At 39.0% G+C, this 23,968-nt stretch overlaps 1 protein-coding gene across 4 annotated transcripts in view; it reads left to right on the top strand.

Annotated features, from left to right (window-relative positions):
* LOC132503720 (protein CBFA2T2) overlaps positions 1-23,968 on the top strand; it is a 190,845-nt gene that overhangs the window by 126,319 nt on the left and 40,558 nt on the right. For all 4 annotated transcript variants that reach the window (XM_060120444.1, XM_060120445.1, XM_060120443.1 and 1 more), the window contains exons 2-3: positions 13,013-13,156; positions 16,689-16,930. In XM_060120444.1, the coding sequence (XP_059976427.1) occupies positions 13,039-13,156; positions 16,689-16,930 (360 nt within the window). In that variant the 5' untranslated portion in view covers positions 13,013-13,038. The remainder of the gene's footprint in view (positions 1-13,012; positions 13,157-16,688; positions 16,931-23,968) is intronic.

The raw sequence follows: 23,968 nt of genomic DNA, 5'->3' as shown, positions 1-23,968 counted from the left end.
TTTTAATCAACGATGGGAGAGGTTGGTAAACTATGGCCCACTGCCTGTTTTTGCATATAAAGTTTTATTGGAACACAGCCCAGTTCTTTGTGTATTGTCTACTGTACCACCACAGCAGAGTGGAATAGTTGTGACCGAGACTATATGGCCCCAAATGCCAAAAATATTTACTATCTTGCCCTTTGCAGAAAAAGTTTGCTGATCCCTGAGCTGTAGGAATGTATTAGATAAATTAATTTTCCAATGTAGTGGCCTGAACCAAGATGGCAGAGTAGAAGCACGTGCTCTCACTCCCTCTTGTGAGAACACCAGAATCACAACTAGCTGCTGGACAGTCATCAACAGGAAGACACTGGAACTCACCAAAAAAGATACCCCACATCCAAAGACAAAGGAGAAGCCACAATGAGATGGTAGGAGGGCGCAACCACAGTAAACTCAAATCCCATAACTGCTGGGTGGGTGACTCACAGACTGGAGAACACTTACACCACAAAGTCGACCCACTGGAGTGAAGGTTCTGAGCCCCACGTCAGGCTTCCCAACCTGGGGGTCTGGCAACAGGAGGAGGAATTCATAGAGAATCAGAATGAAGGTTAGTGGGATTTGATTGCAGGACTTCGACAGGACTGGGGGAAACAGAGACTCCACTCTTGGAGGGCACACACAAAGTACTGTGCACATCAGACCGAGGGGAAGGAGCAGTGACCCCGGGGGAGACTGAACCAGACCTACCAGCTAGGGCTGGAGGGTCTCCTGCAGAGGTGGGGGGTGGCTGTGACTCACCGTGGGGACAAGGACACTGGCAGCAGAAGTTCTGGCAAGTACTCCTTGGCGTGAGCCCTCCCAGAGTCTGCCATTAGCCTCACCAAAGAACCCAGGTAGGGCTTCCCTGGTGGCGCAGTGGTTGAGGGTCTGCCTGCCAATGCAGGGGACAAGGGTTCAAGCCCTGATCTGGGAAGATCACACATTCCGCAGAGTGGCTGGGTCTGTGGGCCACAACTGCTGAGCCTGCGTGTCTGCAGCCAGTGCTCTGCAACAAGAGAGGCCGTGATAGTGAGAGGCCCGCGCACCGCGATGAAGAGTGGCCCCCGCTTGCCTCAAGTAGAGAAAGCCTTCGCACAAAGACCCAAAATAACCAAAATTTAAATAAATAAATATATAAACAATGAAATTAACAAAAAAAAGAGACCCCTGGTAGGCTCCAGTGTTGGGTTGCCTCAGGCCAAACAACCAACAAGAAGAAAACCCAACCCCACCTAGCAGCAGTCAAGTGGATTAAAGTTTTACTGAGTCTGCCCACCAGAGCAACAGTCAGCTCTACCCACCACCAGTCCCTCCCATCAGGAACCTTGCACAAGCCTCTTAGATAGCCTCATCCACCAGAGGGCAGACAGCAGAAGCAAGAAGAACTACAGTCCTGCACCCTGGGGAACAAAAACCACATTCACAGAAAGATAGACAAGACGAAAAGGCAGAGGGCTATGTACCAGATGAAGGAACAAGATAAAACCCCAGAAAAACAACTAAATGAAGTGGAGATGGGCAACCTTCAAGAAAAAGAATTCAGAATAGTGATAGTGAAGATGATCCAGGACCTCAGAAAAAGAATGGAGGCAAAGATCAAGAGGATGCAAGAAACGTTTAACAAAGACCTAGAAGGATTAAAGAACAAACAAACAGAGGTGAACAATACGATAACTGAAATGAAAACTACACTAGAAGGAATCAATAGCAGAATAACTGAGGCAGAAGAACGGATAAGCGACCTAGAAGACAGAATGGTGGAATTCACAGCCATGGAACAGAATAAAGAAAAAAGAATAAAGAGAAATGAAGACAGCCTAAGAGACCTCTGGGACAACATTAAAGGCAACAACATTCACATTATACCGGTCCCAGAAGGAGAAGAGAGAGAGAAAGGACCAGAGAAAATATTTGAAGAGATTAGAGTCGAAAAGTTCCGTAACATGGGAAAGGAAATAGCCACCCAAGTCCAGGAAGCGCAGAGAGTACCATACAGGATAAAGCCAAGGAGAAACACACCAAGACATAGTAATCAAATTGACAAAAATTAAAGACAAAGAAAAATTACTGAAAGCAGCAAGGGAAAAACAACAAATAACATACAAGGGAACTCCCATAAGGGTAACAGCTGATTTCTCAGCAGAAACTCTGCAAGCCAGAAGGGAGTGGCATGATATACTTAAAGTGATGAAAGGGAAGAACCTACAACCAAGAGTACTCTACCCGGCAAGGATCTCATTCAGATTCGATGGAGAAATCAAAAGCTTTAGAGACAAGCAAAAGCTAAGAGAATTCAGCACCACCAAACCAGCTCTACAACAAATGCTAAAGGAACCTCTCTAAGTGGGAAACACAAGAGAAGAAAAGTACCTACCAAAACAAACCCAAAACAATTAAGAAAATGGTCATAGAAACATACATATCGATAATTACCTTAAATGTGTATGGATTAAATGCTCCAACCAAAAGACACAGGCTTGCTGAATGGATACAAACACAAGACCCATATATATGCTATCTACAAGACACCCACTTCAGACCTAGGGACACATACAGACTGAAAATGAGGGGATGGAAAAAGATATTCCATGCAAATGGAAATCAAAAGAAATCTGGAGTAGCTATACTCATATCAGATAAAATAGACTTTTAAATAAAGAATGTTACAAGAGACAAGGAAGGACACTACATAATGATCAAGGGATCTATCCAAGAAGAAGATATAACAATTATAAATATATATGCACCCACATAGGAGCACCTCAATCCATAAGGCAACTGCTAACACCTATAAAAGAGGAAATTGACAGTAACACAGTAATAGTGGGGGACTTTAATACTTCACTTATACCAATAGAGAGATCATCCAAAATGAAAATAAATAAGTAAACAGAAGGTTTAAATGACATAGTAGACCAGATAGATTTAATTGATGTTTATAGGACATTCCATCCAAAAACAGCAGATTACACTTTCTTCTCAAGTGTACACGGAACGTTCTCTAGGATAGATCACATCTTGGGTCACAAATCAAGCCTCACTAAATTTAAGAAAATTGAAATCATATCAAGCATCTTTTCTGACCACAGCACTATGAGATTAGAAATGAATTACAGGGGAAAAAAAGTAAAAATCACAAACACGTAGAGGCTAAACAATACATTACTAAATACCCAAGAGATCACTGAAGAAATCAAAGAGGAAATCACAAAATAACTAGAGACAAATGACAATGAAAACACGATGATCCAAAACCTATGGGATGCAGCAAATCAGTTCTAAGAGGGAAGTTTATAGCTATACAAGCCTACCTCAAGAAAGAAGAAAAATCTCAAATAAACCATCTAAGCTTACACCTAAAGAAACTAGAGAAAGAAGAACAAACAAAACCCAAAGTTAGCAGAAGGAAAGAAATCATAAAGATCAGAGCAGAAATAAATGAAGTAGAAACAAAACAATAGCAAAGATCAATAAAACTAAAAGCTGGTTCTTTGAGAAGATAAACAAAATTGATAAACCACTAGCCTGATGCATCAAGAAAAAGAGGGAGAGGACTCTAATCAATAAAATTAGAAATGAAAAAGGAGCAGTTGCAACAGACACCGCAGAAATACAAAGCATCCTAAGAGAGTACTACAAGCAACTCTATGCCAATAAAATGGACAACCTGGACGAAATGGACAAATTCTTAGAAAGGTATAACCTTCCAAGACTGAACCAGGAAGAAACAGAAAATATGAACAGACCAATCACAAGTAATGAAATTGAAACTGTGATTAAAAAACTTCCAGCAAACAAAAGTCCAGGATCACATGGCTTCACAGGTGAATTGTATCAAACATATAGAGAAGAGCTAACATCCATCCTTCTCAAACTCTTCCAAAAAATTGTGGAGGAAGGAACACTCCCAAACTCATTGTATGAGGCCACCATCACCCTGATACCAAAAGCAGACAAAGATACTACGAAAAAAGAAAATTACAGACCAATATCACGGATGAATATAGATGCAAAAATTCTCAACAAAATACTAGCACACAGAATCCAACAACACATTAAAAGGATCATACACCATGATCAAGTGGGATTTATCCCAGGTATGCAAGGATTCTTCAATATATGCAAATCAATCAATGTGATACACCATATTAACAAATTGAAGAAGAAAAACCATATGATCATCTCAATAGATGCAGAAGAAGCTTTTGACAAAATTCAACACCCACTTATGATAAAAACTCTCCAGAAAGTGGGCATAGAGGGAACCTACCTCAATATAATATACAAGAAACACACAGCAAACATCATTCTCAATGGTGAAAAACTGAAAGCATTTCCTCTAAGATCAGGAACAAGAAAGCAGTGTCCACTCACCACTATTATTCAACATAGTATTGGAAGTCCTAGCCTTGGCAATCAGAGAAGGAAAAGAAAGAAAAGGAATACAAATTGGAAAAGAAGAAGTAAAACTCTCACTCTTTACAGATGACATGATACTATACATAGAGATCCTAAAAATGCCACCAGAAAACTACTAGAGCTAATCAATGAATTTGGTGAAGTTGCAGGATACAAAATTAATGCACAGAAATCTCTTGCATTCCTATACATTAATGACGAAAAATCTGAAAGAGAAGTTATGGAAACACTCCCATTTACCACTGCAACAAAAAGAGTAAAATACCTAGGAATAAACCTAGCTAGGGAGATAAAAGACCTGTATGCAGAAAACTATAAGACACTGATGAAAGAAATTAAAGATGATACCAACAGATGGAGAGATATACCATGTTCTTGGATTAGAAGTATCAATACTGTGAAAATGACTATACTATCCAAAGCAATCTACAGATTCAGTGTAATCCCTAACAAACTACCAATGGCTTTTTTAATGGATCTAGAACAAAAAATCTTAAAATGTGTATGGAGACACAAAAGTCCCCAAATAGCCAAAGCAGTCTTGAGGGAAAAAAACGGAGGTGGAGGAATCAGACTCCCTGGCTTCAGACTATACTACAAAGATACAGTAGTCAAGACAATATGGTACTGGCACAGAAACATAGATCAATGGAACAAGATAGAAAGCCCAGAGCTAAACCCAAGCACCTATGGTCAACTAATCTATAGCAAAGGAGGTAAGGATATACAATGGAGAAAAGACAGTCTCTTCAATACATGGTGCTGGGAAAACTGGACTGTTACATGTAAAAGAATGCAACTAGAACACTCCCTAACACCATACACCAAAATAAACTGAAAATGGATTAGAGACCTAAATGTAAGACTGGACACTATAAAACTCTTAGAGGAAAACATAGGAAGAACACTCTTTGACATAAATCTCAGCAAGATCTTTTTTGATCCACCTCCTAGAGTAATGGAAATAAAAACAAAAATAAACAAATGGGACCTAATGAAACTTCAAAGCTTTTGCACAGCAAAGGAAACCATAAACATGACGTAAAGACAATCCTCAGAATTGGAGAAAATATTTGCAAATGAATCAACAGACAAAGGATTAATCTCCAAAATATATAAACAGCTCATGCAGCTCACTATTAAAAAAACAAACAACCCAATCCAAAAATGGGCAGAAGACCTCAACGTCAATAGATATTTCTCCAAAGAACACATACAGATGGCCAAGAAGCACATGAAAAGCTGCTCAACATCACTAATTATTAGAGAAATGCAAATGTAAACCACAGTGAGGTATCACCTCACACCAGTTAGAATGGGCATCATCAGAAAATCTACAAACAGCAAATGCTGGATAGGGTGTGGAGAAAAGGGAACCCTTTTGCACTGTTGGTGGGAATGTAAATTGATACAGCCACTATGGCGAACAGTATGGAGGTTCCTGAAAAAACTAAAAATAGAATTACCATATGATCCAGCAATCCCACTACTGGGCATATACCCAGAGAAAACCATAATTCAAAAAGACACATGCACCCCAACGTTCATTGCAGCACTATTTACAATAGCCAGGTCATGGAAGCAAGCTAAATGCCCATCGACAGATGAATGGATAAAGAAGTTGTGGTACATATATACAATGGAATATTCCTCAGCCATAAAAAGGAACTAAATTGGGTCATTTGTTGAGACGTGGATGGATCTAGAGGCTGTCATACAGAGTGAAGTAAGTCAGAAAGAGAAAAACAAATATCGTATATTAACGCATATATGTGGAACCTAGAAAAATGGTACAGATGAACCGGTTTGCAGGACAGAAATTGAGACACAGATCTAGAGAAGAAACGTATGGACACCAAGCGGGGAAAGCTACGGGTGGTGGTGGTGGTGGTGTGATGAATTGGGCCATTGGGATTGACATGTACACACTGGTGTGTATAAAATTGATGACTAAAAAGAACCTGCTGGGGCCTCCCTGGTGGCGCAAGTGGTTGAGAGTCCGCCTGCCGATGCAGGGGATACGGGTTCGTGCCCCGGTCTGGGAGGATCCCATATGCCGCGGAGCGGCTGGGCCCGTGAGCCATGGCCGCTGAGCCTGCGCGTCCGGAGCCTGCGCATCCGGAGCCTGTGCTCCGCAACGGGGGAGGCCACAACAGTGAGAGGCCCGCATACCGCAAAAAAAAAAAAAAAAAAAAAAAAGAACCTGCTGTATAAAAACATTTTTTTTCAATTGATTTATGAATGTGGAATGGACAAGTTCGTTTTTTCAATCCCTATTGTAGTATATGGTAAAGCATTATTTTTGTTTTAGTTGGGCTCTGTCTTCAAGGTCCTTTGTAAAATATTTTCTGTTAATTTCTTTTCTTGAGTCCTTATCCCTCAGTTTTTGTTGAATAATAAATTATCTGTCATTGTAAACAATGATTCCTGGCCATCTCTGCATAGGAAGCCTGGGTGTTGTTAGAAACTTGGATGCGTTGTCAGGTTTGTGGCAGAGGTACAAGGATGGTAAATGCTCATCCTTAAGCATGTCCTATGTCCATAATCAGTTTAACGAGCCTTATAAGCCTACAAGTGCAATAGTAATTTTGAGGTTCTTTCCACTATGTTTAACAGATTAAAATAGTCAATTTTGGAAATGCTTCTTATATGACAGTTACACGTTTAGAACATTTACCTATTCTTGGCAGTGTTTAAAGAGAAATTGTGGTCAAGAAAATCTTTTTCCTGATTTTTCCCTTGGTTCTGATCCCAACTTTAGGGGCACCATTCAAACTATACCCTTCATGCTTTTTGTCCTTATGTGCTGCCTGGGAAGCCCATGTAGCCTTCCCAGTAAACTACTTAATGGTCTGTTGAGACATCCCTGGCCTTTATGAGTAACTTATGCTTTTACTTCTTTATTTTCTTTGTATTTTGTACACATTTAAATGTATCTGTCTTTCCTGTATCTCAGGGCCCTATCTTCTTTTTCTCTTTGCCAAAGTGTGGCACAGGTCAGTCAGTAGCATGGGATCTAGAGCAGCTCAGAATTCAGCTACAAATGGTTGGAAACAATCCAATTCATCAGTAGAGAATTGTTTAAATAAACTATGGTACATCCCCACAATGGACTATCATGCATTTGTTGGGTTTTTTTTATTAGTTTTTATTGGAGTATAGTTGATTTACAATGTTGTGTTAGTTTCTGCTGTTCGGCAAAGTGAATCAGTTATACATTTACATATATCCACTCTTTTTTAGATTCTTTTCCCATATAGGTCATAACAGAGTACTGAATAGAGTTCCCTGTGCTATACAGTAAGTTCTTTTTAGTTCTCTCTTTTATATATCATAGTATGTATATGTCAATCCCAATTTCCCAATTTATCCCTTACCTCCATCATGCATTTGTTAAAAAGAAAAAAAAAAGGTTGTGGAATTAAGAATTTCAGGACATACTGTAAAATTATAAAACAAAAGAAACAAAAAACCAAGGAGTAGTATAGTTTGTATGTGGTATGGATCAGTTGCCTGTTGGTCTGTTGCTGTAAGAAACCATGCTAAAACTTAGTGGCCTAAAACAATAATTTTGGGGGGTTTTTGGGTTAATGAATCTATGAGACGGGAATTTCTCCTGCTCTTGCTTTTGCTCATTGATTCATATGTCTGCAAGCAGTTAACTACAGATCAGACTCATTAGGTTAGGATCTTACATGTTTGGGGATCCGCTGGCCTTAGCTGGTATAACTCATCTCTGCTCCATGTGGTCTCATCCTCCAACAGACTAGTCTGGGTTTGCTTTCATGGCAGGGTTAGCGTTCCGAGACAGATGTAGAACCAGCACTGTTACACTTCCATCACATTATATTGGCCAGAGCAAGTCAGGGGGCCTGGCCCGATTGAGGGGAGTAAGGGAATAGATCTCATTTCCTGAGGCATTGCAGAAGGCATGGTGCCATTCTTAGGGATGCTCAGTTTAATGTAATTACGCTGTCTTTGTATAAATGGGGGTGGGATAAGAATTTATTTTTGCATTTGCTCATTTGTACAGACAAAGAATGGATGGATACACAAGAAACAGATTTAAATGGTTACGTATGAGGTGGAGTATGTAGGTATAGAAGCAGGGAGTATTTCTTTTGATATAATATATTGATTTTTGAACCATATAAATGTATACTTATAATACATACAAAAAGAGAATTATCTACCTAGCCTCTGCCCCCCAAAATAGTTCTCTTTAAACCATCACGATGATTTCTAAGTTAGGAATATGATTTGTTTTAAAGAAATGGTAATGGCTTTCTTGGACACCCTGTGTGGAATGATCAGTATTTCTGTACTGTGCATCTGAAAGATCTATACTCAGCTTATTTTCCTCAGAGATGATAATCCGGAGCACTTGACCATATCTTCTTCTACCCAGAGTTTAGCATAGATAAATATCTCAATGGCCAAATAAAATGATTCCTTCTAGTAGATTGTTCATCTGATTCAGGTAAACATGTAAGAGTGTCTACTGCGTTGTACCAGCCATTATTACGTATATTACATACATATCCCTTCCCAATAACCCTGTGTCGTAAGTGTTACCCTCAGAAACAGGTGAAGAAAACCATAGTCACACAGGTAAGTGATAGAGCATCCTTCACATCAAGCTCACCTTCTTTCACCTAAACATCCTTCACACTTGCAGCCCTGGGTGTTCCCCTTCTTTCCAGGTGTTTGTGGGTGGCCCTTCCCCTCACACAAGTGCATTTTTCTTCTCTCCTATTTATACCTCTTCTATTTATTGTTCCTTTGTCAACCTCAAAGTAATTTTTTAAAAACTGTCATGGAAAAGCAGTTCATAATGATTTGTAAATGCCCTCATTTGTGGGCAATTTAGCCTACAAGATTCTTCTCAAGTAGTACTTACCTAGGATGTTTATGTTTGTGTTTAGTATTACTTTCTCTTAAAGCTACAGAAGAATTCTGCTCTTTTGCTTCATGTTTGATTCTGCAAATTCCTGTGTGGGAAGAAAAATCACACTGCTCTCACACAGAACACTGTTTATTATTTTGTTCTCTCTTTCATCAGTTTTCTATTGTTATGACATCCATAGCATCGTGCACACTGAAGGGGTAAAATAATTAACCAGACATATTTTTCCATGTTTGTCCCTCTTCTTTAGCTCAAGTTGTTTGGCTTTACATTGTTAGGTGTTGAAGCATCAGTGATCCTGCAAATTCAGGTGGTTATATTTCCGTATATATCCAAATATTTAAAATAACCAAAGCACAGTTATAGAGTGACTAAATTATCAGTTACTTTGAACCTTAGAGTGTATGTTTCGGATCAAGTTGAACCTTCCTGATAAAACTAAGGGTTAATTTAATTTTCTAAGACTGAATACTTTGTGCCTTTTTTTTTTTTTTTTTTGCTGTACGCGGGCTTTTCACTGTTGTGGCCTCTCCTGTTGCGGAGCGTGGGCTCCAGACGCGCAGGCTCAGCGGCCATGGTTTACGGGCCCAGCCGCTCCGCGGCATGTGGAATCTTCCCGGACCGGGGCACGAACCCGTGTCCCCTGTATCGGCAGGCGGACTCTCAACCACTGCGCCACCAGGGAAGCCCTACTGTGTCTCTTTGATTCAAGCAGTGGTGTTCATGGGCTGAAGTCACACTTAAGAAAAAAAAAATTTCTTCTCTTTGAACTTTAACTTTCTCTGGAATTGAAAAGAGCTCAAAATTTCCTTGGTTCTTTCAAGGGATCCAGGTAGATGTTTTATAAAACCTAAGTTGTATAAAAATTCAGAAATGAAGTCACTTTAAACGTCATAGCATAAAGGAATGTATTGGCCACCAAGCAGAGGGTTAAAATGCCTGCTTTGGAGTGTACTCCTTATTTACCATCTGAGCAACTGCTGGATTTGTCAGTTTATAAACCAGGATAGAGCTCTCACATCATGAAGTGCATTCTTGCCACCCAGCTTCCAACAAAAATATCATCTTACATTGTACTTGGTACTTTTGCGACTGTTGATTCTTGGATCATTCCATACAGTATCTCTGAGGTCACATGGATTGTTGATAGTATACACATTTTCTTTGGGGAACAAATGTTCATGTTAACTTGGACATAGTCATAAGGCTATTTAAGTGATAAAATCAGGACTTGACACTAGTCTTCATGTTTTCTAATCATCATTCTTCTTTATTGAGTACCTTCTTTATAAACTAGCACTAGCCTAGGCATTATCTCTAATACTTGCATCAAAATGAGGCCTGGAAAGGTGAAGTGATTTGATAAAATTCATACAGATTTTATTATTCAGTGATAAAATCGTCATTAGAATGACGCTTCACACCAAACCTCTCAGTCTCTGTACCCATACTTTTCCTACTAGACAACGGTTGTTGCTTGAAACGTGAGGCATGATACTAGTGTTGCAGGTGTGTGAGTAGTGACGTGAATAAGAGATAAGTAGTTTTAACTTAATGTGAGCCGTACTCTGGAGTCTGGGTTTTCCCCAGTTTCTAAGCTTTCAGTTGGTATATAATTCAGTGTTCTGCAGTTGGGCTGCTCTTGAGGTTTTCATTCTGCCAAGTGCTGACTGCTAAAACACATCTCACTGATAAGCCTTCCTCGGGCCTTTGGCACCCTTGCTGTATAGGCAGGTGGTCTGAAGAAAGGCTCCCCCTAGGTTGTTGCACACTATACACAACACATAACAGGGTGAGACAACTGTTAGTTCCTTCCTTCTTTTCTCGCCCCACCCTCCAGAAAGCTGGGCCCCAGATGGAAGAGCTGGAAACGTGTCAACTGTTCTCTGAAGGGCATTGAGAAAACACTGTCAAGAAGAAAAAGGCAAACACAATAGCTAATTAGTTCACTAATCAGACGGGATGACCGTCCATTTTACAAAGAAAGTGTCCTGGACAGAGACGGGAAGGGCTGGCAGAGTGTGCTCACATGGCTCTCAAAGCACTACACATTTTTGTCAGGGGATTTGTAACTTGGGGGCATTGCTGCCCTGATTGACTTTATATATTCATTATATCTCTCCCCAAAATGTGACCACTGCAAACGAAGGCCTAAAAATAATATTTGGGGATGTTTTCCTCTTGAGAAAGTGCCCTTGAATGTGCCAACATGCGCCTTGTTGCCAGTGTCATGAACCCTTTTTTATGTATTGTGTTTATAACTATGATCTCAGTGAAGGCAAACTTTGATTGAACATTCTCATTTGAACCTTTGGTTTCCATTTCTTGTACTTTACATTGAATTCAGCAGTTATTGGAGAACAAACACAGTGTACTTAAAGGAAAAGCTTGGAATTACTGAGAGGAACATAGCTCAATTCAAAGGTGATTATGGTAGCCCTGGCCCTATTATTAACAAAGTAGGTAACAAGTTCCCTTTAATGGGAAAAAATAACTTTTTGAAGATATTAGAACATTACTCTTCATTATCAAGTCTTCTTCATATTAGCTCAGACCTAGTTCTAACATCAAGTTTAATCTACCTAATCTGACTTTCTGGGCTTTGTTGCCGTCGAGTGTTATCAAACCGCTGCTTATTATGAATTGTTCTCATAGATGAAGTAGCCTAAGTAGCCTGTGCTTCGCTTAGGGTCAACTCTACTTTTCTTTGTTTTGGACAATATACATCATAAATGACATGCCTGGTATCAGAGATGTTGACTCCACTTCATTTTTCTTACTTAGAAGAGTTGATATGTATAAACATGTATTTCATCATTCATAGTAATTTATAATCAACTGACTGATTGTATTTCCATGGCATGCAGTGGATGCTTACTTGTCTGGACAGTCCCACATTAGCTTTTTTTCCCCCTACTACTTCAGTTAATTTGTAAGAAGTCAAAAAGAATGCCGTTGAGATAAGCTGAATTTATAACTTGGTTTCTTCCTTTCTCAGCCACTATCCTCACTGCTAACTCTCATGTCACGTCATCCCTTGACCTTACTGCCTTGTCTTAGATTCCTAGGATTGCTGTAACAAAGTACTATATACTGTGTGGCTTAAAACAACACTATTCTCTCCCAGTTCAAGAGGCCAGAAATCCAAAATCAAGGTATCAGCAGGGTTGATTCCTTCTTGGCCTCAGAGGAAGAATCTATTCTATACCTGTCGCCTAGCGACAGGTGTTTGCCTTGGCTTGTAGATGGCAACATTCCAATCTCTGCCTCCACTGTCACGTGCGTTCTTTCTGTGGGACTATGTGTGTCTTCACATAGTAGACTTCCCTCTGTGTGAGTGTCTGTCTTTTCTCCTCTTCTTATAAGGACGTCATTCATACTGGATTTAGGAACTACCCAGGTAATCCAGGGTGATCTCCTCCCCTCAGGATCCTTAACTTAATTATATCTTCAAGGACATTTTTTCCAAATAAGGAAACATTCACAGTTCAAGGAATTAAGAGGTAGACATATTTTGGGGGGCCTAATTCAGCCTATTATACTAAGTAAGCATCTTCTTCACTTCTCAGTTCTCTAGGTAAATATGTTGGTATTTCAGATTGTTGTGACTATTTTTCTCTTATAGAAAATTCTGATTTCCATTCCTTTTATTCTCTACAGTTGGTGCTGACAAAAGGGTGCCAGCAATGCCTGGATCGCCTGTGGAAGTGAAGATACAGTCAAGATCCTCACCTCCCACCATGCCACCCCTCCCACCAATAAATCCTGGAGGACCTAGGCCAGTGTCATTCACTCCTACAGCATGTGAGACCTCTGAATTACTTGGGTTTGTGGTTCACAGTGACATTTGGATCTACATGAATGCCATTAAGCCTTCTATATATACTACTCAACATTTTCAAAATGGCTGTTAACACACACACATGTATCTTGGTTGTTTCTTTTCTAAGTGGCTTTTTCCTTCTGAGAATAGTACATAGCTGATTTAGGTATTTGGAAATGTAGTAGTCTAAATATTTTCTTTTCATACTTTTTGGCTTGTAAGTATCTATTTTAATTTCTTTGGCTCTAAAATAATGAATTTAAATTATTATATTGATGAATAGGATTCAAAGTAAGTTTCATAAAATGATTGAACTACTCCAAGACTGTCTTAGTAAGGCTTTTTACAAAAAAAAATTGATTATTTTATTAGTTTACTAGGGCTGCTGTAACAAAATACCAAAGACTAGGTGGCTTAAAGAACAGAAATTAACTTTTTCACAGTTCTGGAGGTTAGAAGTCCAAGATCCAGATGTCAGCAGGTTTGGTCTCTTCGGAAGCCTCTTTCCTTGTCTTGTAGATAGCTGCCTTCTTGCTGTGTCCTCTCATAGCCTTTCCTTGTGCATGTGCATCCTTGGTGCTTCCTCCTTTTCTTAGAAGTACAACAGTTATATTGGACTAGGACCTAGGCAGATGACCTCATTTAACCTTTAAGGGCCCTATCTCCAAATATAGTCACATTCTGGGGTACTGGGGGTCAGAACTTCAACATAGGAGTCTGGGAGGGGGATACAATTTAGTCCATAACAATTATATTAGACAATAAATAAAAGTTGTTCAGCCTAACTAGTCACCAAGGAAATGCAAACTAAAACCCAATGTAGTACCACATACACCCACAAGAATGTTCAGAATGAAAATGAATATCAAGTTTTGGTGAGTATGTGTGGAGCAACTTGAACAATCATACATTGTTTTTGGGAAAAATTTTTGGTAGTATCTACTAAATCTGAATTTCCCCAAACCCTGTAACTCTGCAAATTTAGTCCTAAAACCTCAATTTAAAAAAGAAGGTTTAATTATTTATTTTCCCAAAACATTTGAAAATGAGTAACTGGCAGCTGTAACAATTTGAGCCAAAGTTTATGAAATGAAGTTTGATACCCTTTTTTCTTAAATTGTATTTTTTATCTCAAAGTTAAACACCCTTAGATAAAGATAGATACTATCTTGAAGTGAAACAGATTTAAACCCAGGCTGTCATTCAAATTTCAAGATATAGACAGTAGGGGGGTGTGTGTGTGTGTGTGTGTGTGTGTGTGTGTGTGTGTGTGTGTGTGTGTGTGTGTGTGTGTGTGTGTGTGTGTGTGTGTGTGTGTGTGTGTGTGTGTGTGTGTGTGTGTGTGTGTGTGTGTGTGTGTGTGTGTGTGTGTGTGGTCAACTCTTTTGACCCCCATAGTTGACTATTTAGGGATGAATATGTTTTATTTCAGAAAATGTGATCATACAGTTTTACTGAAGAAATTGTAAAACAGCCCGTGTAAGTGTCAGGGTGGCAAAAAGCATAGTAATGTATTATTTTTATAGGTTGCTTCAAAAGAGGGCAGCTCTCCAATGGCAATGGACCTTTCTGTGAACACAAAGAAATGGTACACCATTGCAGCTGATTTTCTGTACTGCTGAGGTTGAGTGTTGAGCCTTCCTTTCCAGTAGCTCTAGCGTCCTTTATTGGAAGACACAGTAGAGACACCCTCTTTTTCTCAGCCTGTTAACCTTTTATGCAGTGAGCCATACACATACAGCATACACAGTTCATAACAGCTTAGCTAATTATGATATACACAGATGTGTGTTTAATCAAGAAGTAGACAGTCTTTCAAGGCAGTGTAAATACAGAAAGAAATAAGTAAAATATTGGAAGCATGTACATGGGCAGCACAGAGCAAAGTTATTAAATCTAGTAGGAGCAGCGGAGTCTGTCAGATAATGCTTCTTCATACAGGTGATATGTTTTTAGACTTAGTTTTACTTTCTTAAATTTTCAAGCCTGGATATGATTAAATGAAAAATCTATTGACACTTAGGCACTAGGTAATTTTATTTCATTCATCAGGGAAGAAGGAGCTTTTCCTCCAAGAACATAGCTCTAGAGTCGTGTTCCAAATTAAAACTACAAGAAATGACTGTTAAGAACAATGGGCAGGGACTTCCCTGGTGCTGTAGTGGTTAACAATCCACCTGCCAATGCAGGGGACACAGGTTCAATCCCTGGTCCTGGAAGATCCCACATGCCACGGAGCAACTAAGCCCATGCGCCACAACTACTTAGCCTGCGCACTTAGAGCCCGTGCTCTGCAACAAGAGAAGCCACCTCAATGAGAAGCCTGCACACCACAACAAAGAGTATCCCCAGCTTGGCGCAGCTAGAGAAAGCCCACATGCAGCAACAAAGACCCAATGCAGACAAAAATAAAAATAAATACATAAATTTATTAAAAAAGAAAAAAGAACAACAGGCAAATAGGAAAACCGTAATTAATCACATGTATTATAATTTGATCAGAAATATAGAATGGAAGTGTCCCATGTGGTATCTAGAAAATGCTATATTGAATGGCCAAGAATTTGGCACTGTCCAGGCAGAGAAAAACTGATTTTGATGGACATGAATATTCTGAGTGGTCAAAGAGATATATATCTCATTGCAGGAATAGGTCACTAAACCTATAGCCTAGAAAAAAACATTTCTCACATTAACACAACTCTCTGCTTTCTGATTATCTTGTTCAAATGCTATATATATATTTTTAATATAAATTGATTTTTTAATTTATTTTTGGCTGCATTGGGTCTTTGTTGCTGCGTGCGGGCTTTCTCTAGTTGTGGCGGGTAGGGGCTACTCTTCATTGCAGTGCGTGGGCTTCTCATTGCAGTGGCTTCTCTTATTGTGGAGCATAGGCTCTAGGTGCTCGGGCTTCAGTAGTTGTGGCTCGTGGGCTCTAGAGCACAGGCTCAGTAGTTGTGGCGCACAGGCTTAGTTGCTCTGTGGCATGTGGGATCTTCCCAGACCAGGGCTTAAACCCGTGTCCCCTGCATTGGCAGGCGGATTCTTAACCACTGTGCCACCAGGGAAGCCCCCAGATGCTACATTTAAATTGACTGCTTAGATTCTTTGGGAACCTGAGGTTGGGTAGGAGTTGTCAAATAAGAGACGGGCATTAGTGTCCAGTCATTGGAAATACATATTCTACCAGACTCCTCTCATGCAGCCCATTGCAAGAAGTCTTAAAAACTACCTATCCCTCCCCTTGGCACCTGTAGAATTTAGATGTCCCTTCTCTTTGCTCTTGTAGCACTCATACTCTTCTAACACTTTATGTTATTCTGTTACCATTTTTTACCTGGCAACCTGTCTCACTATAAAGCAACATTGTTGAGGGCTGAAAACGTGTCTTGTGTACTCTTTTAACATGTGATTTACAAAATTCAAATGAATAAATGAAGGCAAATGCAAACAAAGAAGAAATGAACAGAGATCCTTATGTTTTGCACTTAAACCAAGTCTTTCTTTTAGTGAGCAACGGCATCAACCATTCTCCTCCCACCCTGAATGGTGCCCCATCACCACCACAGAGATTCAGCAATGGTCCTGCCTCTTCCACGTCATCTGCACTAACAAATCAACAGTTGCCAGCCACTTGTGGTGCCCGGCAGCTCAGCAAGTTGAAACGTTTCCTCACCACTCTGCAACAGTTTGGCAATGACATCTCACCTGAGATTGGGGAGAAGGTGCGGACTCTCGTTCTAGCACTGGTGGTAAGTACATCACTGTCGACCGCTGCTTGAGTATATGGCTCAGAACTGAAGCCAGCAGAGAGGTTGTACATACTTCTCCTCATTCCCTAACTTGTAGCAGTGTGGCCGATTCTACAGTCTAGATTAGTTTAACTTGTATAATAATGTTGAATCATGGATTTCAGTTGTGGATAATGTTTATCAAAGAAATAGAAGCAAAATCTATAACGTTTACCGTATTGTTTCTTATGGTATCAGTTGAATTCCGATGAACAACTTTGAATTTCTCTTAATAGTGAGTTTCAGCAGGCCCACTGAGGTTCAACTAAGTTTTGTTCCTTAATATATTCAGTGCCTGGTGCATTGTTTCTAAACCAGAGGAAAAAAACAAATGGTTTAATTTTCAAGATAATAATTTGTGAAATTACAAGTTTTGTGGTCTAAAAAAATAGTATCAAAGGGATTACATTCTTCAGCTCCTCATGCAAATACAATTTCTTGAGGATTTTCAAGGAACAAAGTTTTTTTTCCATACTGAGTGGCGAATCCATGATATAAGGTAGTGATCTTCTTACATTGACAGCTGGGAGGGTTTTGACTCTTAGTGTATATAAGGGATGAGCTTCCAGTTCTTAAGGTTTGTAAATTGAATTCCTCAAGATGTACCTCAACTAAAAGCACACTGTGCTCCTGCATGTTACTCTCTGTATGTGATAAAGATGAATCACAGTTCTAAACTTTTACCAGGCAGTTGTCAAAGTGTAATTCGGGACCCCTAGGATTTCTCGAGACCCTTTTTGGAAGTCCAGGAGGTCAAAAACATTTTCATAATAATACTAAAATGTTACTTGCCTTTTGACTCTTATTCTCTCATGACTGTATTGTGGAATTTTCTAGAGGCTGCATGACATAGGATGTTGAAACAGGTTAAATGCAGAAGCAGATTAGGAGAATCCAGCTCTCTTTTCTTAAGCTAGATAGCAGAGAGATTTGCAAAACTGTACAAACAGTGCCGTTCTCCTTACTGCATTTTTTAACCGTTTTTTAAAATTGAAGGATAGTTAATTTACAATGTTGTGTTAGTTTCAGGTGTACCGCAAAGTGATTCAGTTATATTCTTTTTCAGATTCTTTTCCATTATAGGTTATTACAAGGTACTGAATCTAGTTCCCTGTGCTATAGAGCAGGCAGGTCCTTGTTGTGTATCTATTTTATACATAGTAGTGTGTACCTGTTAATCCCAAATTCCTAATTTATTCCTTCCCCACTTTCCCTTTTGGTAACCATAGTTTGTTTTCTATGCCCGTGAGTTATTTCTGTTTTGTAAACCAATTCATTTATATCATTTTTTTAGGGTCAACATTTAAGTGATAATTGGAATTCCCTGGCAGTCCAGTGGTTAGGACTCTGTGCTTTCACTGCTGTGGGCCATGGTTCAATCCCTGGTTGGGGAACTAAGATTCTACAAGCTGCGCCACACAGCCAAAAAAAGAAAAAAATTTCAGTGATATCATATGCTATTTGTCTTTCTCTGCCTGACTTACTTCACTTAGTATGATAATCTCTTTCTAGATCCATCTATGTTGTTGCAAATGGCAATATTTCATTCTTTTTTATGACTTAGTAATATTCCATTGTGTATATGCTGCATCTTCTTTATCCATTCATCTGTCAATGGACATTTAGGTTGTTTCCATGTCTTGGCTCTTGTAAATACTGCTGCTGTGAACATAGGTGTGCATGTATCTTTTCAAATTATAGCTTTGTCCAGATATATGCTCAGGAGCATATGACAACTCTATTTTTAGCTTTTTGAGCAAACTCCATACTTTTCTCCATAGTGGCTGCACCAATTTACATTCCCACCAACAGTGGGAATGTCAAAGAAAAAGCAGGTTTCCTTTTTCTCCATACCCTCTCCAGCATTTATTATTTGGAGACTTCTTAATGATGGCCATTCTGACCAGCGTGAGATGGTACCTCATTGTAATTTTGATTTGCATTTCTCTAGTAATTATCAGTGTTGAGCATCTTTTCATGTGCCTGTTGGCCATGTGTATATCTTCTTTGGAGAAATGTCTATTTTGTTCTTCTGCCTACTTTTTTTTAATTGGGTTGTTTGTTTTTTTGATATTAAGCTATATGAGCTGTTTGTATATTTTGGAGATTAATCTCTTGTCAGTTGCATTGTTTGCAAGTGTTTTCTCCCAGCCTGTAGATTGTGTTTTCATTTTGTATATGGATTCCTTTGCTGGGCAAAAGCTTTTAAGTTTAATTAGATCCCATTTGTTGATTTATTTTTTTATTTCCTTACTCTAAGAGATGGATCCAAAAAAATATTGCTGTGATTTACGTCAAAGAGTGTTCTGCCTATGTTTTCCTCTAGGAGTTTTACAGTATCCAGTCTTATATTTAGGTCTTTAATCCATTTTGGGTTTATTTTTCTGTATGGTGTTAGAGAATGTTCTAATTTCGTTCTTTTACATATAGCTGTCCAGTTTTCCCAGCACCACTTATTGAAGAGACTGTCTTTTCTGCGTTGTATATTCTTGCCTCCTTTGTTGTAGATTGAATGAGCATAAGTGCATGGATTTATTTCTGGGCTTTCTATCCTTTTCCATTGATCTGTGTGTCTGTTTCTGTGCCAGTACCATACTTTTTTGATCACTGTAGCTTTGTAGTAGAGTCAAGTTAGGGAGTGTGATTCCTCTAGCAGTGTTTTTTCTCAAGATTCTTTTGGCTATTCGGGGTCTTTTGTGTTTCCACACAAATTAAAAATTTTTGGGTTCCAGTTCTGTGAAAAATGCCATTGGTGATTTGATAGGGATTGCATTGAATCTGTAGATTTCCTTGGGTAGTATGGTCATTTCAACAATATTCATTCTTCTAATCCAAAACAAGGTATATCTTTGCATCAGTTTGTGTCATCTTCAGTTTCTATCATCAGTGTCTTATAGTTTTGGGGTACAGGTATTTTCCCTCCTTAGGTACATTTATTCCTAGGTATTTTATTCTTTTTGATGCAGTGTTAAATGGGATTGTTTGCTTAATTTCTCTTTCTGATATTTTGTTGTTAGTGTATAGAAATGCAACAGATTTCTATATATTAATTTCGTATCTTGCAACTTTATTGACTTCATTGATGAGCTCTAGTATTTTTCTGGTAGCATCCTTAGGATTTTCTGTATGTAGCAAAATGTCGTCTGCAAACAGTGACAGTTTTGCTTTTACTTTTCCAGATTGGATTCCTTTTATTTTTTTTCTTCTCTGATTGCTGTGGCTGGGACTTCCAAAACTATGTTGAATAAAAATGGCAAGAGTGGGAATCCTTGTCTTGTTCCTGATCTTAGAGGAAATGCTTTCAGCTTTTCACCCTTGAGTATGCTGTTAGGTGTCGGTTTGTCATATATGGCCTTTATTATGCTAAGTAGGTTCTCTCTTTGCCCACTTTCTGAAGAGTTTTTTTTATCATAAGTGGGTGTTGAATTTTATCAGAAGCTTTTTCTGCGTCTGTTGAGATGATCATATAGTTTTCATTCTTCAGTTTGTTAATGGGTGTATAACATTAATTTGTGGTGATCATGGTGTATAATCCTTTTAATGTATTGTTGGATTCTGTTTGCTAGTATTTTGTTGAGGATTTTTGCATCTGTGTTCATCAGTGGTATTGGCCTGTAATTTTCTCTTTTTTTTGTAATATCTTTATCAGGGTGATTGTGACCTCATAGAATGAGTTCGGAAGTGTTCCTCCCTCTGCCATTTATTGGAATAGTTTCAGAAGGATAGGTATTAACTCTTCTTTAAATGTTTGATATAATTCACCTGTGAAGCCATCTGGTCTTGGACTTTTGTTTGTTGGGAGTTTTTAAGTTGCTTATTTAATTTCTTTTTTTTTAAATTTTATTTATTTTTGGCTGTGTTGGGTCTTTGTTGCTGCGTGCGGGCTTTCGCTAGTTGTGGCAAGTGGGGGCTACTCTTTGTTGCGGTGCACGGGCTTCTCACTGCGGTGGCTTCCCTTGTTGTGGAGCACGGTCCCTAGAGCATGCGGGCTTCAGTAGTTGTGGCTCACAGGCTCTAGAGTGCAAACTCTGTAGTTGTGGCTCACTGGCTTAGTTGCTCTGCGACATGTGGGATCTTACCGGACCAGGGATCGAGCCCATGTCCTCTGCATTGGCAGGCAGATTTTTAACCACTGCGCCACTGGGGAAATCCCAGGTTGCTTATTTAATTTCATTACTGGTAGTTGGCCAGTTCATATTTTCTGTTTCTTCCTGGTTCAGTCTTGGCAGATTGTACATTTCTAAGAATTTGTCCATTTCTTCTAGGTTGTCCATTTTATTGGTATATAGCTGCTCCTAGTAGTCTCTTAACATCCTTTGTGTTTCAGTGGTGCCAGTTGTAACTTCTCCTTTTCTGATTTTATTGATTTGGGCCCTCTCCCTTTTTTTACTTGATGAGGTTTATCAATTCTGGTTATCTTTTCAGAGAACCAGTTTTTAGTTTCATTGATGTTTTCTTTTCTTTTTTTTTTTTTTTAGTCTCTACTTCATTTATTTCTGCTGTGATCTTTATGATTTCTTTCCTTCTACTAACTTTGGGTTTTGTTTGTTCTTCTCTAGTTGCTTTAGGTATAAGTTTAGGTGGTTCATTTGAGATTTTTCATGTTTCCTGAGGTAAACTAGTATCACTATAAACTTCCCTCTTAGAACTGCTTTTGCTGTGTCCCATGGGTTTTGGATTGTTGTGTTTTCGTTTTCATTTGTCTCTAGGTATTTTTTATTTCCTCTTTGATTCCTTCAGTGATCCATTGGTTGTTCAGTAGCATGTTGTTTAGCCTCCAAGTGTTTGTGTTTTAAAAGATGCTTGATATGATTTCAGTTTTCTTAAATTTACCAATTTCTTGCCCATCATGTGATCTGTCCTGGAGAATGTGCCATTTACATGTGAAAAGAATTTGTATCCTGCTGCTTTCAGATGGAATGCCCTATAAATATCAGTTAAGTCCATCTGGCCTAATGTGTCATTTAAGGCCTGTTTTTCCTTACTGATTTTCTGTCTGGATGATCTGTCCATTGATGTAAATGGGGTATTAAAGTTCCCCACTACTATTGTGTTACTATCAGTTTCTCCTTTTATGTCTGTTAACATTTGCCTTATAAATTGAGGTGCTCCTATGTTGTGTGCATATGTATTTACAATTGTTCTATCTTCTTCTTGGATTGATCCTTTGATGATTATGTTTGTTTGTTTGGTTTTTTTTGGCCACGCTCCTTAGCTTGTGGGATCTTAGTTCCTCGACCAAGGATTGAACCCAGGCCCTCGGCAGTGAGAGCACAGAGTCCTAATTACTAGACCACTAGGGAATTCCCAGTCATAGCCTTTTTCTTTCTTTTTCTAAATTTTTTATATATTTATTTGTTTATTTATTTGGTTGCACCAGGTCTTAGTTGCAGCAGGTGTGTTCGTTAGTTGCGGCTTGGTGGCTTCTTAGTTGTGGCATGCAAACTCTTCATTGCGGCATGCATGTGGGATCTATTTCCCTGACGAAGGATCGAACCCAGGCCTCCTGCATTGTGAGCGCGGAGTTTTCCACTGCAACACCAGGGAAGTCCCCACAGTCTTTATTTTAAAGTCTCTCTTGTCTGATATGACTATTGCTACTCCAACTTTCTTTTGATTTCCATTTGCATGGAATACCTCTTCCTATCTCCTCACTTTCAGTCTGTATTTGTCTCAAAATCTGAAGTGAGTCTCTTGTAGGCAGCATATATATATGGGTCCTGTTTTTGTATCCATTCAGCAGTCTGTCTTTTGGTTGGAGCATTTAGTCCATTTACATTTAGAGTAATTATTGTTATGCATGTACGTATTGCCATTTTGTTAATTGTTTTGGATTTGGTTTTGTAGGTCTATTTTTCACCTTTCTTCTTTTGTTCTCTTCTGTGATTTGATGACTATCTTTAGTGTTGTGTTTGCATTCCTATTTCTTTTTTGTATGTATACTTCTTATAGATTTTGTAGAGCAGCCTGTATATATAGGTTTTTGAATAGCAGGTTTTTGTATAGCAGTCTCTATATATATACATGCTTGTGTTAAGTTGCTGATCTCTTACTTTCAAATGGGTTTTAGATACCCTGCATTTGTACTCTGTTCCCCTCAAGATTATTGTTTTTTCTATTATATTTTACATCTAATTGTTCTGTGTTTTTCTTTTCTTTTTAAAAATTTATTTTATTTATTTATTTTTGCCTGCATTGGCTCTTTGTTACTGCGCGTGGGCTTTCTCTAGTTGTGGTGAGCAGGGCTTACTCGTAGTTACAGTGCGCGGTCTCCTCATTGTGGTGGCTTCTCTTGTTGCGGAGCAAAGGCTCAAGGCGTGCGGCTTCTGTAGTTGTGGCACACGGCTCAGTAGTTGTCGCTTGCAGGCTCTAGAGCGCAGGCTCAGTAGTTGTGGCGCATGGGTTTAGCTGCTCTGCGGCCTGTGGGATCTTCCGGACCAGGGCTTGAACCCATGTTCCCTGCATTGGCAGACAGATTCTTAACTACTGTGTCACCAGGGAAGTCCATTTTGTGTTTTTCTTAACTGCTTATTGTGGATACAGAAATTTTACTACTTTTATCTTTTAACTACCTCCCCAGTAGCTTTGTATATGGATGAGTTCCTACCTTTATTATATATTTGCCTTTACCAGTAGGCTTTTCCATTTCATAATTTTCTTGTTTCTAATTGTGGCCTTTTCTTTTCTGCCTAGAGAAGTTCCCTTAGCATTTGTCATAAAGCTGGTTTAGAGTGCTGAATCCTTTTAGCTTTTGCTTGTCTGTTAAGCTTTTGATTTCTCCACCAAATCTGAATGAGAGCCTTGCTGGGTAGAGTATTCTTGGTTGTAGGTTTTTCTCTTTCATCACTTTTAAGTGTATTGTGCCACTCCCTTCTGGTCTGGAGAGTTTCTGCTGAAAAAAATCAGCTGATAGCCTTATTAGGAGTTCCTTTGTGTGTTATTTGTTGCTTTTCCCTTATTGCTTTTAATATTCTCTCTTTATCTTTAATTTTTGTCATT

This window comes from Mesoplodon densirostris, chromosome 16, assembly GCF_025265405.1.
Source record: "Mesoplodon densirostris isolate mMesDen1 chromosome 16, mMesDen1 primary haplotype, whole genome shotgun sequence".
Taxonomy (NCBI): Eukaryota; Metazoa; Chordata; class Mammalia; order Artiodactyla; family Ziphiidae; genus Mesoplodon; species Mesoplodon densirostris.
Note: the sequence above shows the minus strand (reverse complement) of the source record. Positions and strands in the feature narration are given on the sequence as shown.